Here is a 15,965-nt window from a genome sequence, read left to right on the forward strand (position 1 = left end):
TTCGTCTGAAATCATATTACAACGAATGAACTCTGGAGCGGTATGAAATCATTTCATATGACCTGTCATAGAAAATGTTGCTCAAGCTAACATATGAGCTACATTATTCGCAGATCGATGTTCATACACAACTAACACATTCTCAAAATGTTGAAGTAAACTCTCACAGTCATCTATAATACTTTGAAAGTTCGATATTTCCTTGTTATTATAGAAAGCCTCCACCACCAGTTTCGCGTCCAATTCAAATATGTAGTTCATAGTTCTCCATTTTTTCATCCATACTAATGTATCTCGAAGTCCCACAGCTTCTGCATCTCTAATATGTGTGTACCCCCGACAATTAAAACTTCTAGCACCTAAGAACCTTCCCCTGTCATCACGAGCTATACAGGCCACTCATATATTCTCTGTATTACCCTGACCTGCAGCATCTACATTGATTTGTATTCGACCCTCAGGTGGTCGACCCCATTTCTTCGTCGATGGTTGCTTCTGCTTCATACTACCAACCCCACCTTCATTAACATTTCTCCATTCCCGCATCAGGTTCAAAACCATAGACCGAACATTAAAAATTGACATATTATTTTTATTCCATACCCATTCATTTCTTCTAACCCACAAACTCCAACTAATGACACCCAACATAATACATTATTCCCTATTACTATATTGAAATGCATATTTGAGCACCTGCAACCCCGTCATACCCTCCTCGACTCTCACCACCTCCTGCAATCCCATTGTACTCCACAAATCACGAGCAAAACAACAAGAGAACATCGTATGTACCGTATATTCAACCTGCATATGACACCACGATCACATCTGTTGAACCTGCACACCCTTTTTAATTAACTCACTAGCTGTAGGCAACACATTTCGACAGACCCTTCACAGAAAATTTACTATATTTCCTGGTAAGTTTAAGCTTCACAATTTCTTCCAAAATCCTCGATCCTGACTCTCCCTCTCACCCCTCAGCTGCCTATAGCAACTCTTAACCGAGAATTCTCCATTATCATCTAGCAACCAGTACCAAGAATCCATAATATTTCTCCTATGGACATGAATCTGGTGTATCAAATTCCTATCTCGTTCATTACAAATATCATTCAGCACCTCTATATCCCATTTCTTTTTCCCCTCTATCATGAGTCCTTTGACAGTTGCATCCTGAAGACCACCATAAACATTACTCGTAAAAAAACCATTCTCTATACATGATAACCACGGACTCGTCCACATAATAGTATCTCGACCATTTCTAATTTTTCGCCTACACCCTCGTTTTATTATCTCATGTGACTCCATGATACTCCTCCACATAAAACTAGGGTTCGATCCCAATTCTGCATTTAAAAAATCAGTATTCGCGAAGTACTTGCCTTTATGATTGCAGCCACCGGTGAATTGGAGTTATTTATCAATCTCCAAGCTTGCTTGGCTAACATTGCCACATTAAACTCCTTCAATTTCCGAAATCCTAACCCGCCCACTTCCTTCACTTCACATAACCGGTCCCAGCTCATTCATCGAATTCCACCATGTTCCCGTCGACCCCCCCACCAGTACGAATTCATATTTTTTTCAATTCTATCACATACATATGAGGGAATTAGTTGGAGATTCATCCAAAATTTTGGTATAGTTTGTGCTGCTGATTTAAGCAGTGTTACCTTACCAGCTTTAGAAATATTCCCCATTCCACATGCTTGTAACTTAGAACTAACCCGCTCTACCAGGAACTCGAACACTGTTTTTTTACTTTGACCAACTCTTAAGGTAAATCCAAATAATTGTCTGGGTTCTCATTCTCGCGCACACGAAGTTGTTCCTGTACCTCCCGACGATCCCCCGGACATGTGTTCGAGGAAAAAGTAATGCTTGACTTATTATAGTTAATCACCTGTCCAGATATCTGAGCATATCGTTGTAAAATCCCTTTCAAATTGCTTGCTTCAGACTTGGTTGCCTTAGAAAACAAGTAACAATCATCTGCAAACAATAAGTGTGATATACTCGGTGCTCCTCTCGCATTTCAACACCCATGTATCAGCCCTGCCTCATCATTCCTCCTGATTATAGCACCAAGTCCCTCCGCACACATAATGTAAATACATGACGAAATCGGGTCTCCTTGACGGAGTCCTCTTTCAGGAACAACACATCCAAATTTTTCACCATTATGCAAGAAACTATACAACACTAAAATAAAAATAAAAATACCACACATTTGATTAATAATTAATTTAGTTTCCAAACGGTCTTTGTAACACCCCACTTAAACAAGTAGATGCTACACAAGCTAAGTCTTATTTATTAATGAAAGCAAAATAAGCTAAACATAATTTATTAAACTAATAAAAGTTCAAAATCTTCAAAATTAAGTTCTCTAACAAGATCCCAAATAATATGGAATAAAACATGTCCTTGACTTTATTTTCAACTAGATAACAAGCTAAAATCTGGGCAGCACTCATCACACCCCCGCTTTACCCCCGACTACCTGTGGAAAGAAATAAATGCGAGTGAGCCAAATGCCCAGTACGAATATATCAATAAAAGGTAAAGCAAAAGAATATATTTGATTTTAACAATTAGCCAAGAAGATGAGTAATATGACAGTAATTATTTAGAATCAAGGAACAAACTAATCCAAACAAAATCAAAGAAATGGCTGAGAACAAGTAAGGTGGGTACTAATAAGGGCATCTTATAAAACCTCTGCTTGCTAGTAAACACCAAGCAAAGCACAGTGCAAACAGTTCCTTCTCCGGTTATCCACAAGAAGGATAAAATGAAATGTATAAAACATTTCACAAACAAACAAAATGATCATGATCTTAATCATGCCTCATACCCCAGAGACATGCTCGTATACTCATAGCACTTATACGAGTTAGTGCCGAGAGCACCAAAGACTGCAAAAACTCCATGTGTCTCGTCTGTGATTTACCCACACAGATAAGTTTAAGAGCCCTAACAAATAGGTAACAAAGTTGTTTTCCAAGTAGTCAGAATGAGATGGATCCAATAAATAAACAAAGAGTCAGCTATAATCTCAAGGAAAATATATGACGGAGGGGTATACAAGGTGTAGCAAAAAGTCACAGTTTATAGAAATATAACTCAGGAGTATAATGGAAAATGTATAGAATTTAATAAAAAGAAAGGGAATAGATATCCGTACCTGGAATCAATCTAGAATATTTAATAATGCTGACACAACTCCAATTCAACCTCCAAATCAATCTATAATAAAAAAATATACATTTATAAATAGATGCTCACTATCTTTCTAAATGTTTAGCAATATAAAAATATAATTATATATGTATGCTCACTGTTGTGACAGTGACTACATATTAATAATACTTAATTAAACATGTAAAGTAATAACTAAATAGTTTATAAAAACAATTTCATATATTTGTAAATTTTGTAACAGTGACAATAAAGTATAAGAATTTTAACGTAACACTAAAATGCACTTATTACCTTTTAAGGAAAATGCAACATAATAATAATAATTATTACAACAATAATTATATGACTAACCTAATTATTTAATAATAAAAATTCTATAAATCTTAATTAATAATTGAGATTCTCATGTACTTTAACACATGAATAATTATAATTAAACTAATGCCTCATATTTCATCAGTTAATATAATTATTTAACACCAATTTATTTTTACACAATTTCCTTATAACTTAAGTGATAAAATAAAATTATAATTAATCATATACTAGAATGATACTCAATTAATCATGATATCATTAATTTATCAAAATTTATACTATTAAAACTCACCTACTTAATATGAATAAATAATTTATAAAAAGAAGTACATATTCATATTGTTACAAATTTGATGAAATCATAAGTATTGATTCAAATAATTAAATTATGACTTACTTTGTACATTTAAAATAGAAACTTAAAATTTTATTTTTTATTTTTACATTCAAAATCTATGTTACACGTAAACAAATGATAACTTAGTAACAATATACACACCCATCAAATAAAATATATCACTTAATCTCAATAAGGAACAAATGGCCAAATTTATAAAAATAGATCATGTTATTAGCAACATATGTGATCAACACACCTTCTCATCATAATTATATTATGTACTGATAAAACATTCAAAACTAACTAAAATGCACTAAAACTACACATAAATTATAAATATGAGGATGATAACAACTAACTAATCTGGTACATGCTAAAACAAATATAATAATAAATATGAAAAGTTAACTATTTATACATGTCTAAATATAAATAAAAATAAAGAGTAGTTGCACACCTTTATATATATAGTCAGAACTAAATGTATGGACTGGATATTAAATAACATGCACACAGCTAAGCTGCCAAACCCAACACATTTGATAAGAATCCAGAGATAAATTGACCCATTAATCTCCCCCAGACAAGATGATAAATTATCATGCCATGCTAGACCACAACCTCTTGGTATCCACTCTTGATTTTCAACCCGGCGTAAGCTATGTATAAGTGTATGTTGTTCTACAGCTAATATAGATCATTTTTATTTGTGGAGTTATATGATATAAGTTGTGTACATGACACTAGAGTGCAAATCTATTTATATAACAAGTGACTCCACTACTTGTAACTAATGCCCACTAGTTTCTCCACGTCCAGGTAAAATAACTTCTTATCCAACTTATCATGTAACTTTCAAATTTTAAAAACTAACATATTTCTTAAAAATTCAAATTGTAGATAAACAGTTATCTAAGTTAAATAATATTCATATTTCAAAATTCAAAACTTTACTAATAAAATATCTACTAATTAATGCACCAAATAATGCACCAAATAAAATATGGGGTATTATAGTCTTCTTCTATAATATATCTTTTTAATAACATTACAACAAGTTTAATATAAACAACCTGTTAAAATTTAATGTTCGAATCGTGTTATCAACATCTATTAAATTATGCGGTTTATGATTAACATGTCCCAAAATCGACACTTCATACTCAAATAATAATATTTGAATTAGCAATTCAAACCTCTTTTAAATCCATCTTGCCTCTCAAATTTCCAATCCCATTAATCTCATTTACATTCACATTCTTGCATCCAAAGGGTGAAAGGGTTGACATTTTTTCACTACCATGAATTTATTTGTTTTCAAATCCCCCAAAATTGGGCTTTATCCACCAAAGAAGGCTCATAAGCCATACAACCAAGCCCATCTATATTAATCCAATCCTTGCCGTTGGATACACAAAAACACATCCACACCGTTAAAATCAGTCGGTGCTATCTTATAAAAACCCAAGCCCACATAAAAAATCCCTATTTTATTATTCATCCTTCGCGAAATCAAAAAATTAGGGTTTCACTCACAAGGTACGCTCCGCTCCGTTCTTTTCGCTAACATATCAATCTATTTATCTTTTTTAATTCGATCAATTACAACTTAAATATGTAACAATTTAAACAATTTTATTTATTAGTTACGTGTTTTAATTGTATAAATCGATGAATTAGATGATATAATGATTAATTGTGTTTTAATTGGGGGATTTAATTCAATTGTGTGTGTGTTTTAATTATGTGAATTTATGAATTGTATGATATAAACAATTGATGATTTGATTAGTTGATTGTTATTGAGGTTGTTAATTGGTGAATTTTTGTTGTGTAGTTGAAAATGCCTCGATATGATGATCGATACGGTGATCGTGACCGATACGGAACGACGACTAGGCTGTATGTTGGGCATTTGTCGTCTCGAACACGATCACGTGATCTGGAGCACATTTTTAGCAGATATGGAAGGTAATTTTGCAATTGGCGTCGGTTTAGCTTTCTATTTTTGCTTGTAGTGTAATGTTGTTTCGCAATTTTTAAATGTTATTGCTATCTTAGTTTTTGTTGCTCACTGTCTGAGTTTGCCGTGTCATTAGTTTTAGATAACGAGTAACGTATATGTGTGAGGTCCTGTAAGTTGATTATTTTAGCTCTCGGTTGTTTTTAGAAAAGATGTGCATCTTTTTGGAGGTTTAGTATTAGATTGTTGAAATTGAAGGTCTTACACTATTATGCTCTTCGGGGTAGCTTACTAATATCTACAGCGTAGATCCATAAATGTGGGTTCTGTGGTATGTCACTTAGGTACATATAGGAACTTTTAGTAAACCTTTGAAGCTTCTCCTCCATATAATTAAAGGGCTTTTGATTTTTAATACGGTTGATTGCAACACATTTAATAGAACTGGCAGAAAAAAATTTAGAGGCGAACACGAGAACCGGAAGAATGAGAAGTAGCATGTGGTAATTACCCTATTGTTAATTTCTTGAGGAACTTTTTAACCCTAGGTGTCTTTCTATTTAACTTAAAAATATTATTGAAGGTTTATGGGATTTTGCTTGTCCTGGAGGTCAAAGGTGGGTGTGTGACCATGGTGGAGAGTCTTGACGAGTGTTAGGAGACTTTGGCGATTCTTTCTGTAGTGTTATTGCGTTTTTAATCCAAGCAACAGTCTCATACTGGTGTGTTTAGTTCGATTTGTGGGACGATGTATGATGCACTCCCAGTACTTAAAGTTATGATGGCCTTACTGTTTATGGAAACCGTTTGCGCAGAGTACGGGATGTGGATATGAAGCACGACTATGCTTTCGTTGTATGTATTACTTTCCTTTGACTCTTATATATTAGCATGACATTGTTGTGTGGATAATTAGTGAAGGTGCTTATTATTATATGAGTCATTATGGTGTGTCCTCTTGGTTTTTTCTTTTGAACAACAATTGGCAGGAATTTAGTGATCCGCGAGATGCCGATGATGCAAGATATAGCCTTAATGGTCGTGACATTGATGGCAGTCGTCTTATAGTGGAGTTCGCTAAAGGGGTATGTTTCCTAGTGCACGAGTTTTGCTTTACTATTTGGTGACAATGACTTGGTGCAGAGATAATGTAGGCTGTTTTTACGGTTTTACTGTGGTATCACTGTAAGAGTGTTCTTCTGTTTATGTGCAACTGTAATTGGCTAAATTTGTGATTAGTAGATACTAAAGCTAAACAATTTTTTAATACTATAATTTCATGTTTAAAATTAGAAAAAAATTCTCCAATATAAATGCTTCAAGTGTGATCCTCCATTTCGTCAATCTCATCTTGTGTTTTCTTCTCTTTTAAATATTGAAGTTTGAATTATGCAGTTTTTTCTTGAACATAAATGTTTTAAGAGTAAAATGTTTTAAGAGTGATCTTTCGATGGATTTTATTGTTCGGTTTCGTGGTGTAAGGTGATTCCTTTGTGAGTTTTAAGAGTACTTATGCATAGGTCTGGGTGAGGAATTTACATGACGTATTATTTCTTGTTCAAAATTTGGGGGCCGTTTGGATTATGGATTTTAACCTAATTGTGAGATAAAAAATGCTAATACATGTTCTTTTAGTATAATAATCTCTTTTTCCTTTCCAGTAACCAGTTTGAAATCCCTGATCGTAACCGCACCTGTATCTGTTTGCGGATATAAAATTAGCAGTTGTGTACTTGTTTACTTTGTCTAGGAAATTACAGATACCTGAGTTGTCAGTTTAGATTCTAGCCTCGTTCTATTGTCAATGTCAAGCAGTCGATGTGAAATATAGCTAATGGATGGATTTGAACAGGTTCCCCGTGGGCCAGGTGGCACCAGAGAATATATGGGCAGAGGTCCCCCTCCTGGATCTGGACGCTGCTTCAATTGTGGCCTTGATGGTCACTGGGCTAGGGATTGCAAATCAGGGGACTGGAAGAACAAATGCTACCGTTGTGGTGAGAGAGGTCACATTGAAAGGAACTGCACTAACAGTCCCAAGAAGTTAAGGTAATATTATTGTCGGGGATTATGGTACTGAAATTACCAATATTTTATGCCCTTCTCAGTGCACTTCGTTACGTGCTCCAAGTTAATATTTGATTTGTTTGCAGTCGAAATGCACGTGGTAGAAGTTACTCAAGGTCACCGGTGCGGTCAAGATCCCGATCACCTCGCCGTGGAAGAAGCCGTAGTAGAAGTTTCAGCAGGAGTCGCAGCTACAGGTTAGCTTTATGTCACTTACTATACTAGGCTCATTTGGATGTTTTAGTTTTCCTGGAAATTTTGTAGCTTTCTTACTTTTTAATCATATATCTTATAGATCCAAATATTTAAGTTCCTATAAGACTCATCATTTTGCATTTTTTTTAAAATTTATGAAAAAAAATCCTCGGATATTAATTATAATTAATAAGTTAAATTTTGGGATAACGATTGAATTTAATAACCCGATCTTATATGTTGATAGCCGATCAAGGTCTCCCCAGAAGAGGGAAAGAAGGACGGACCGTGTGAAGGAATCGAGGAGTCCTCGCTACAGCAGCAGGAGCCCTGATCTCAAGAATTCCCCCCCTCCTAAGGCCAGGAAGCGAAGCCCAACACCAGAAGATGCCAGCCCATTTGAGAGAGGCAGCCTTTCCCCAGTGATGGATAAAATCGTAACTGAGCAAGATGGGTCAGACTATGGTGAAAGTCCCAGAGCTAGGAGTCCTAGGAGCTTGAGTCCCGTGAGTCCCACTAGAGGGAGGAGTCCTATTGCCGACAGGGATGCGAGCCCATTGGAAGCTAATGGAGGAGCTAATGGGATGAGTCGCAGTCCTAGTCCTCGAGAAAGAAGTCCAATAGATGATGTTGATGATGAAAAGCCCCGATCATTCAGAGGCAGCGAGTCACCTTAAATTTGCTTTGCTCTAATGTTGGGCATCTTTTCATTTCCGTTGGCACATTTTTATCATTCCGTACTTGTTTTCAGTTTTTATGAACTTTTTGCTGCGAGACTGTTGAAGGGCAATTGTTGAACTTATACCGTTGGAGACCAAATGCTATAACTTGCTGTCTTGTTATCCTGTTGTGTTGTTCCTGGTTTAGAAACAAATTTGGCTTGGTTAATGTCCGGTGGCGAGGCTAACATTGCCCCTGTTTGTTTCCCTAGTATGTGATTTATAATTTAAAAACTAAACTAATAATTTAAATTCAATTTTTATTAGAAATAATTTCGTACGTTCCCTCACAAAATAAAAAATCGTCTATTTGTGATTTTTTGGGTCCATTTGTGAAATTAAATGCATCAGAGAGATTATTAGGTTGTAAAGTATTTCAGTATCGATGTTCTTCAGACCAATTTGGGATTTTGAGTTACTTTGATAAATGAAAAATCATTTTGCTGAGCGGAAGGGGTAAAAATGACTCAAAAAGTTGCTAGCAATTAAGGATTCATGAACCGTTTTGATAAACGTATTAGTAACTCTAACCAATATCAATTAACTATTCGTGAACAATTTTGATAAACGTATTAGAATTCTAGCAAATACTATTAAATTAAGCATTCGTGAACGTTTTCATAAATATCTTGGGAAATCTAGCACATATATACATCAATTTACATAAAAATGACCTTTTTTTTTCATAACCCATGAGTTCACATAGTAAAAAGTAAAAAGTATTGTAAAATGCGAAATATTATGTCAAAATACAAATTTTGGTATTAAATTAAAATCTAAAAATAAATGTAACATTAAATCATTTTGAACAAATAAGATAATTCTTCTTTATCTTCATTCCCCTAAAAAGAGCTACCTAGCCTAGCTATGATCCTCTCACACTTTCCGGCGGCTTCTCCGCCTAGTTTCACAATCTCGCCGGAGAAACACCGGCAGCTAAAACTCAATGCAAAAAATAAAACCCACTTCAACAAGAAGCAAACCCAAAAAAATAAACCCACAAAAAACAAAAGCAACAGCGTTGGCTTCACAAGTAATAAAAAAGAAGCAGTGTGGCAATGTGTAAAGAGCTGTGGGGCATGTTGTAAACTCGATAAAGGCCCTTCTTTTCCTTCCCCTGATGAGATTTTTGATGACCCTTCTGATGTTGAGGTGTGTTTTCAGCTATCCTTTTTTATTTAGTTTGGGCTCTTGCTGGTTCTGGTCGTGTTCGGGTTTGTAAACGTGTCAATTTTTGTCGTTCTAAATTTGCGGAAATTTGAAAATTTGTATGTAGTTAAAATATTTATATATTAATATTATCGAGAGGATACATTTTATTAATTTATCGAGATTATGTTAGGACCAAAAGGAAAAGTTAATATAATGTGGATCGATAAATTTGTTAACTTATCGTGAGGTATTAATTCATGGATATTTTGCTGTGTATGTTAAGAGGAATGTAAATTTGATAGACGAGACATTTCGGGTTAAATAAAGTGTGTTGTGTTATTTTTGCATCGATTCGGGTCGTGTCAGATATTGTCGCTCTTAATGTATGGATATGATGTTGAGGATTTTTGCGGAGATTGATTGTTTATTACATTATTAGTTATTTAGGAGTATGATAGGTCCGGAGGGATGGTGTGTGCAATTTGAGATGAGTACAAGAACCTGCAAGATTTATGCTGGTGAGCTTTTATTTTAATTCATGATAGGATTTTGTTTTGTGTTTGGTGAGTTGTTTGATTTTTCTTTTGTTTCTTGTTGTAGATCGTCCTTATTTCTGTCGAGTGGAGCCGGATATTTTTGAGCAATTATATGGCATTGAGAAGAAAAAGTTTAACAAGGAAGCTTGCAGGTCCATATCACATTTCATTATTGTGTGCTCAACTAATTTGAAGTTTACTTAATGTTGTACATATCATCTGCATATTGAAGGGGCTTTTGTGCAATTTGTTAATTGCTGTGACACCCGAATAGGATAGTTGTAGGTTACTACTAAGTTTTAACAATTATGAGTGTGCATCTATTTATACATTGATTATATTGAAGGGGGTTTTGTGAACTTAGTTAATTGCTATGACACCTGAATAGCATAGTTTTTTGTTTTTGTTTTGAGGTTACTAAGTTTTGATCTTGGCTATTATGAATTGTCATTGGAGAAGCATTTGTCAGTGCCTAGCTATTGATGATAATTTATTCATAGTTGATATGCTTGCAGTTCCTGTATAGATACAATCAAAGCTATTTATGGTTCTCAATCGAAAGAGTTGGACAACTTTAATCATGCTATAAGGGGAAAAAGTGTTGAATGATTAACCAGGCTTGGTCAAGTGTAATGTGATTTAGTAAGGTTATACTTTTATTCCTAATGTGTTTCCGTCTTCATTTGTTAGCATAAACAAACTGATTTTTTTTTTGTTGCAGGATATATATGTCTTGACAAATGTGAATCCCCGAGCTATGAGAATGCTAGGGAACACCAGGATTGTAAGTAACTGAAAAAGTACACACATTTAAGCTATGTACACAGAACCATGCATTTTCATACGGTTGAGATTCTGAGAGCAGAATGTAATGGCAACTGTAGTACTCTGCGCTGAATGTACTTGTTGTGTGAATGGTATCAAATTCAAAAGCTTTTGTCCATGTTCTCATTGTTATATGTCTATATTTCTCTTATTTGGCGCAATAAACTGAGATTTCTTTTTTCTGGAACAAATTGATTCCACAAATGGTATTTGTCTTTCAAACGGTGTTTTCTATAATAAGCCATATCAACTTGTGATACTTCTTACTCTACCTTTGATATTGCATTTTTTTTATATCTAGCATAGAATCATCATCTCAATTCGCATATATGCTCGTGGTTATGACAATTCAAATTAAGAATGGGTTTTTCATGAGTACAATTTTGCAGCTTAGGTTGGATTTACTAGAGGGACTGATAAATTAATAGAGTACTGAACTTATCTTCAACCTTTACCTTATTCTGAACATTTAGAGGAAAAAAACATGAATCAACTGACCGTATTTTCCAGGATTTGCCCTATTACCTACGGTTATGGGGATTGGATGGAATAATGACTAGTACATATCAGGTTTTCAAAGTTGGGAATATGGGGGGGGGGGACATTTGACTTAAGGTGCTTCTACCCTTTAGATTGAGATTTGGATGTTATTAGTGGTTGGTTAAAGGGTTTAATTGGCTAGAATGGGGCAATCAGTACCATTAACTGGGTAACTCATTAGCTGCAAACTCCTTAGGGTATCATATCAATAGCATTTCTATCCCTTTATCCTCATACCTATTAACAATCCAAGCACCTCAAGCTCTAGATATTTTGCGTACAGTATTATCAGTAAACAAAGATGGTGGGTTTAGGGATAGCATAGAGTCTTTTCAAAATTGAGAAGAGTTTTTATGAAATTTCAGCGTTTAGTGACCATTATTCTTGGCTTTCCAGTGGAAATGAACTCCTTTTGCATGGTGGGGATATTGAGGTGCATATCAAAAGATTTCAACACGTAGTCATGAATGTAAAGAGCTGGAACTTTGCAAGAATTTTTTATGGCTACTGGCATGTTCTTCAACCAGAATCCAGGGACAGGTCCAAACCCTGGAGAAGCAGCCTGCAACTGTCTACTGCTCTAGTCATTTACCATTCCTGCAGGAGTTTGTCTTAATAATCGACACAACTGTGCGTCAGCAACTTCAAGGTACAAATGCAGTGTGTAACTAAAAGGCCAATTTTCTGGTGAAAGTTAACATGTTTTAAAGTTTAAACCACTGGCAAAATTCAGCAGGATTTAACACTTTAGAAAAGGTTAAACAACACCAGCAGGATTGAATATGTTTCATTTCTAGTTTCTGGCACAAATACATTCTTCATAAAAAGTGCAAAACATATAGATAGCCCTGAATCTTACATTTACTTGCTAGATTGCACTACATAATGAGCAGGACAAAAAAACTTCTCTCAAAACCTTTTATACTTATTTCTTTCAAACAAGAAGTTACACATATAAATGTACATACATAGTTGTACTGTGATGTCAATGATACTAAAAAAGGAGTCAGACAGAGCCTCCGAGGGGGCCAATGCCTAATTCGTCCTCAATATCATCACCATCTTCGAACAGTTTAAGAAATCGTGCCTGATCTTTCTGCCTCTTCTTTTTCTGCCAATATTTGTAAGCTGCAGCCAGTCCAACAAACACAAGTATTGATACTATGATACTAATCAGCGCCACGATGGCCCAGTGCATTCCATTTCCTTCATTCTCTGATTTCGGAGCTGGGTCTGGATCCAGAACATGGTCGAAACAAAGATTAATTACTGAAGATTAGCTAAATAAACTCTAAAACTAAATTCTTAATCACATATGATAATAGATACAAATGTTGCTTAGATAAAGAATGCAGCAACACAGTCATGTAAAAGAACTGAACTGTCACTACTTTAATTGGTTTTACAAAGAATGCAGCAAGGTTGAGTCTCTTTCATGTTGGACAAGGTTTCGATTCTTGAGTGTTTTGACTCTGGAATTATCTCGCTATCTCAGGGGCTTGTTCCAAACTTGTAAAGTTCTTTTCTTTTTCTTAATGTAAAAATGTCATCCAAAATCAAATGTTTCGATGTCCCTGTCAAATGGTCCAAAAGACGAATACAGATTTGTGCAGGGTCTAAGAATGGTAGGCAACGCGATCTACCACAACTACATTAGAGGTTAGAAATCACTGTGAAAACTGAGAAAAGGATATCAAAGAACCAAGAGTAGCCATCTTACAGTTCATACATCCACCCACATCGAAAAAATTGCTACTCTGAAGCAGCCTCAGAACATGATAAAATCTAAGAAGATGCTTTCTGAAGAAAGCGTTATTCATAAAGGATGGACTCAAAAGTACTTACCAGCTTTCTGTGGATGTGGAACACATTCTTCGCATATAAATGTGGCATTTACTTCCTTGTCAACCGAGTAAATATACTTGCCATCAGATCTTGTGAACTCAGAAGGACAAAATTCCCACTCACCGAAAACATCATCTGATTTTATGGTGTGCTTTGCATAGAATCCACATCGCTTGCATTTTTTGTTCGGGAATTCTGTCAGTGGCTGAAAATGTGCCGAGAAATCAAATTCAACATTATCTCAGACAATAATACATTTCTTACAACACCTGACATTTAGCAAGATCTTAGTTTCTACACGAATGAGCTGTGAAACATTATTTACACAGAAGTTGCTCACGCCTGTGAAATATTTTTAACCTGCCAGAATTTAGTATTAGGATAAAACTATGTGAAGATTAAACAATTGCTTACAAAGTACTTGATCGAATCTCATAGAAAATAACGTTCCAACATAGTTTCTGCAAGTGATGGAAGCAAATTATTCAACATGATGATGTGAATTATTAGAAGTCGTCATCTATGTTACTCAGACTCAGCTAGAAGTGTCCGAAATGGACACGTGTCCAATTATCAGACTCGGTAACATTTTGAAAAATATGCATGTTTTTGGCTTAAAATAAGTGTCCAAGTCCGAGTGTCCATGTCCGACACGGGTACTCAAAGGTAAAATGAAGAGTCCGAGTAACATAGGTCGTCAAGAGAAGTCACCGTGATCTCAGTAAAAGCAGGAGTACGGTAAACGATTAACTATACAGCGAATCATTAGATATTTGCAAAACATCATTCAAAGCTAATAGAGGCAACTAATTAGGAACAGAGGAACAGAATCGAATACAAAAGAACCAAGTAGAAATGTATATACTCTAATGTTAGAAAGCCGGAAAAAATGCAACAAACCTGCCAAGATTCTTGACCCTTATAAGCATATTCAACTTGTGCTTTCCTCAAATCAGGCAAAATTATCTTCTCCTCTCCTTTACAATTAAAATAAACTGTCGGGTCTGATCCTATGAACTCATGTGTGGTGAAAATTTCAATCGATTTAAGTGTAACAGTCGCTGTTGATACAACTTCTGCCAATACAATTTAGCAGAAAAAAATCTCAAAAACTCAACACAGCCTCAATACATCGAAATCACGCAGCAAATGTTGTAATGTTCACACTAATTCTCGACATAATACATTGAAATCATGAAGCAAATGTTGTAATGTTCACACTAATTCTTGACATCCAAAACATAAATACCAAAAACAAATAAAACCATGTCCAGCATTATATTCCAGTCAGAGTGTTAAACTCATAACTACTTGAGCTATCCACGCTCTTCACGAGAATATACTTTAAAAGAGCGTTAAAATACGTATCGCGTCACCGTACTCCAATATATACTACCTAGGGTACTACTCAATAAGCTCATAACGTCTTTTTGCAGTGATAAACAATCTCGGTCCCATAATATCAGTTTAGAGGGGTATTACTGTATCAAACAAATTATATATTCTAAAACAGTAATATAATTCATGTAAAGCATGCATAAAATTGTGTAATTACAAGAAATGTAGAGTATTATATTACAAAAACAAAAGAAAATTTTACCACAGATGTAACAGAGAAATAACAGAAGTGAAACCCAAGAATTCAATCCACGTGGCATCGAATATATATGTATGTATATGATTGTAGATCGATGGAGATTGAGACAAAGCAGCGATCGCTTCGTGGGTTTGATCGGGTGACAACAGATCAAAGCTGCAACTAGTTCTTGTTTATGTTTTTTTTCTTGGTCGGACAAAGAAGAGACGTGTAATAAATTTTACTTTATTCATAGGTTGCTCTGATTTAAAATCATGGATTTTATTGATTAATCATCTAATCGTTATAGATTACTATGTGGATTCGATTTTAGAAAACACATCATGTATATCTTAAATTGATATATTAAGATTATTATATTATGATTTATTAGCATAATAGAGCAAATAGGGGGTTAGGTGAGCTAAATTATTAATTTACTCCTCAATAATAAATATAAATAATTGTCGAATTTAATACCATATATTAATTACACTTAGGTCATTATTACTCCTTATTAATAAATATAAATAATTGTCATATTTAATAACATAATATTAACTACACCTAACTCATTAGTATTAATAATTTTATATATTTTACTATTTATAATTGAATATTAACAACCTATAATTAGATATCTAAAATTTAATAATATTTGTATATATATATACTA

At 34.5% G+C, this 15,965-nt stretch overlaps 3 protein-coding genes across 7 annotated transcripts; 2 read left to right on the forward strand and 1 right to left on the reverse strand.

Moving 5' to 3' along the window:
- Nucleotides 1-5,286: 5,286 nt before the first annotated feature.
- LOC141708944 (uncharacterized) lies at nucleotides 5,287-8,938 on the forward strand. Of its 3 annotated transcripts, XM_074512799.1 has the most exons (7): nucleotides 5,287-5,410; nucleotides 5,709-5,842; nucleotides 6,650-6,689; nucleotides 6,824-6,919; nucleotides 7,687-7,883; nucleotides 7,988-8,098; nucleotides 8,344-8,938. In XM_074512799.1, the coding sequence occupies exons 2-7, from the start codon at nucleotides 5,715-5,717 to the stop codon at nucleotides 8,771-8,773; spliced, it is 1,002 nt and encodes a 333-aa protein (XP_074368900.1). In that variant the 5' UTR covers nucleotides 5,287-5,410; nucleotides 5,709-5,714; the 3' UTR covers nucleotides 8,774-8,938. The 3 variants fall into 3 exon arrangements, with proteins under 3 accessions (XP_074368900.1, XP_074368902.1, XP_074368901.1); XM_074512801.1 differs by lacking the exon at nucleotides 5,287-5,410 and having other exon boundaries at nucleotides 5,707-5,842; nucleotides 6,418-6,689; XM_074512800.1 differs by lacking the exon at nucleotides 5,287-5,410 and having other exon boundaries at nucleotides 5,707-5,842; nucleotides 6,418-6,919.
- A 692-nt stretch (nucleotides 8,939-9,630) lies between these two features.
- LOC141708946 (uncharacterized) lies at nucleotides 9,631-11,479 on the forward strand. 3 transcript variants are annotated; one of them, XM_074512803.1, is made up of 5 exons: nucleotides 9,631-9,967; nucleotides 10,407-10,485; nucleotides 10,568-10,655; nucleotides 11,019-11,150; nucleotides 11,225-11,479. In XM_074512803.1, exons 1-4 carry the CDS (start codon nucleotides 9,683-9,685, stop codon nucleotides 11,110-11,112), a joined length of 546 nt encoding a protein of 181 aa, XP_074368904.1. In that variant the 5' UTR covers nucleotides 9,631-9,682; the 3' UTR covers nucleotides 11,113-11,150; nucleotides 11,225-11,479. The 3 variants fall into 3 exon arrangements, with proteins under 3 accessions (XP_074368904.1, XP_074368905.1, XP_074368906.1); XM_074512804.1 differs by having other exon boundaries at nucleotides 11,019-11,145; XM_074512805.1 differs by lacking the exon at nucleotides 11,019-11,150.
- Nucleotides 11,480-12,641: 1,162 nt separating this feature from the next.
- Nucleotides 12,642-15,544, reverse strand: LOC141708945 (uncharacterized). The gene is made up of 4 exons (XM_074512802.1): nucleotides 15,314-15,544; nucleotides 14,614-14,789; nucleotides 13,714-13,918; nucleotides 12,642-13,101 (listed from the first exon to the last, which is right to left on the reverse strand). Exons 1-4 carry the CDS (start codon nucleotides 15,369-15,371, stop codon nucleotides 12,875-12,877), a joined length of 666 nt encoding a protein of 221 aa, XP_074368903.1. The 5' UTR covers nucleotides 15,372-15,544; the 3' UTR covers nucleotides 12,642-12,874.
- Between the last annotated feature and the right edge of the window lie 421 nt (nucleotides 15,545-15,965).

The sequence above is a fragment of the Apium graveolens genome, chromosome 2 (genome assembly GCF_009905375.1).
Source record: "Apium graveolens cultivar Ventura chromosome 2, ASM990537v1, whole genome shotgun sequence".
Lineage (NCBI taxonomy): Eukaryota > Viridiplantae > Streptophyta > Magnoliopsida > Apiales > Apiaceae > Apium > Apium graveolens.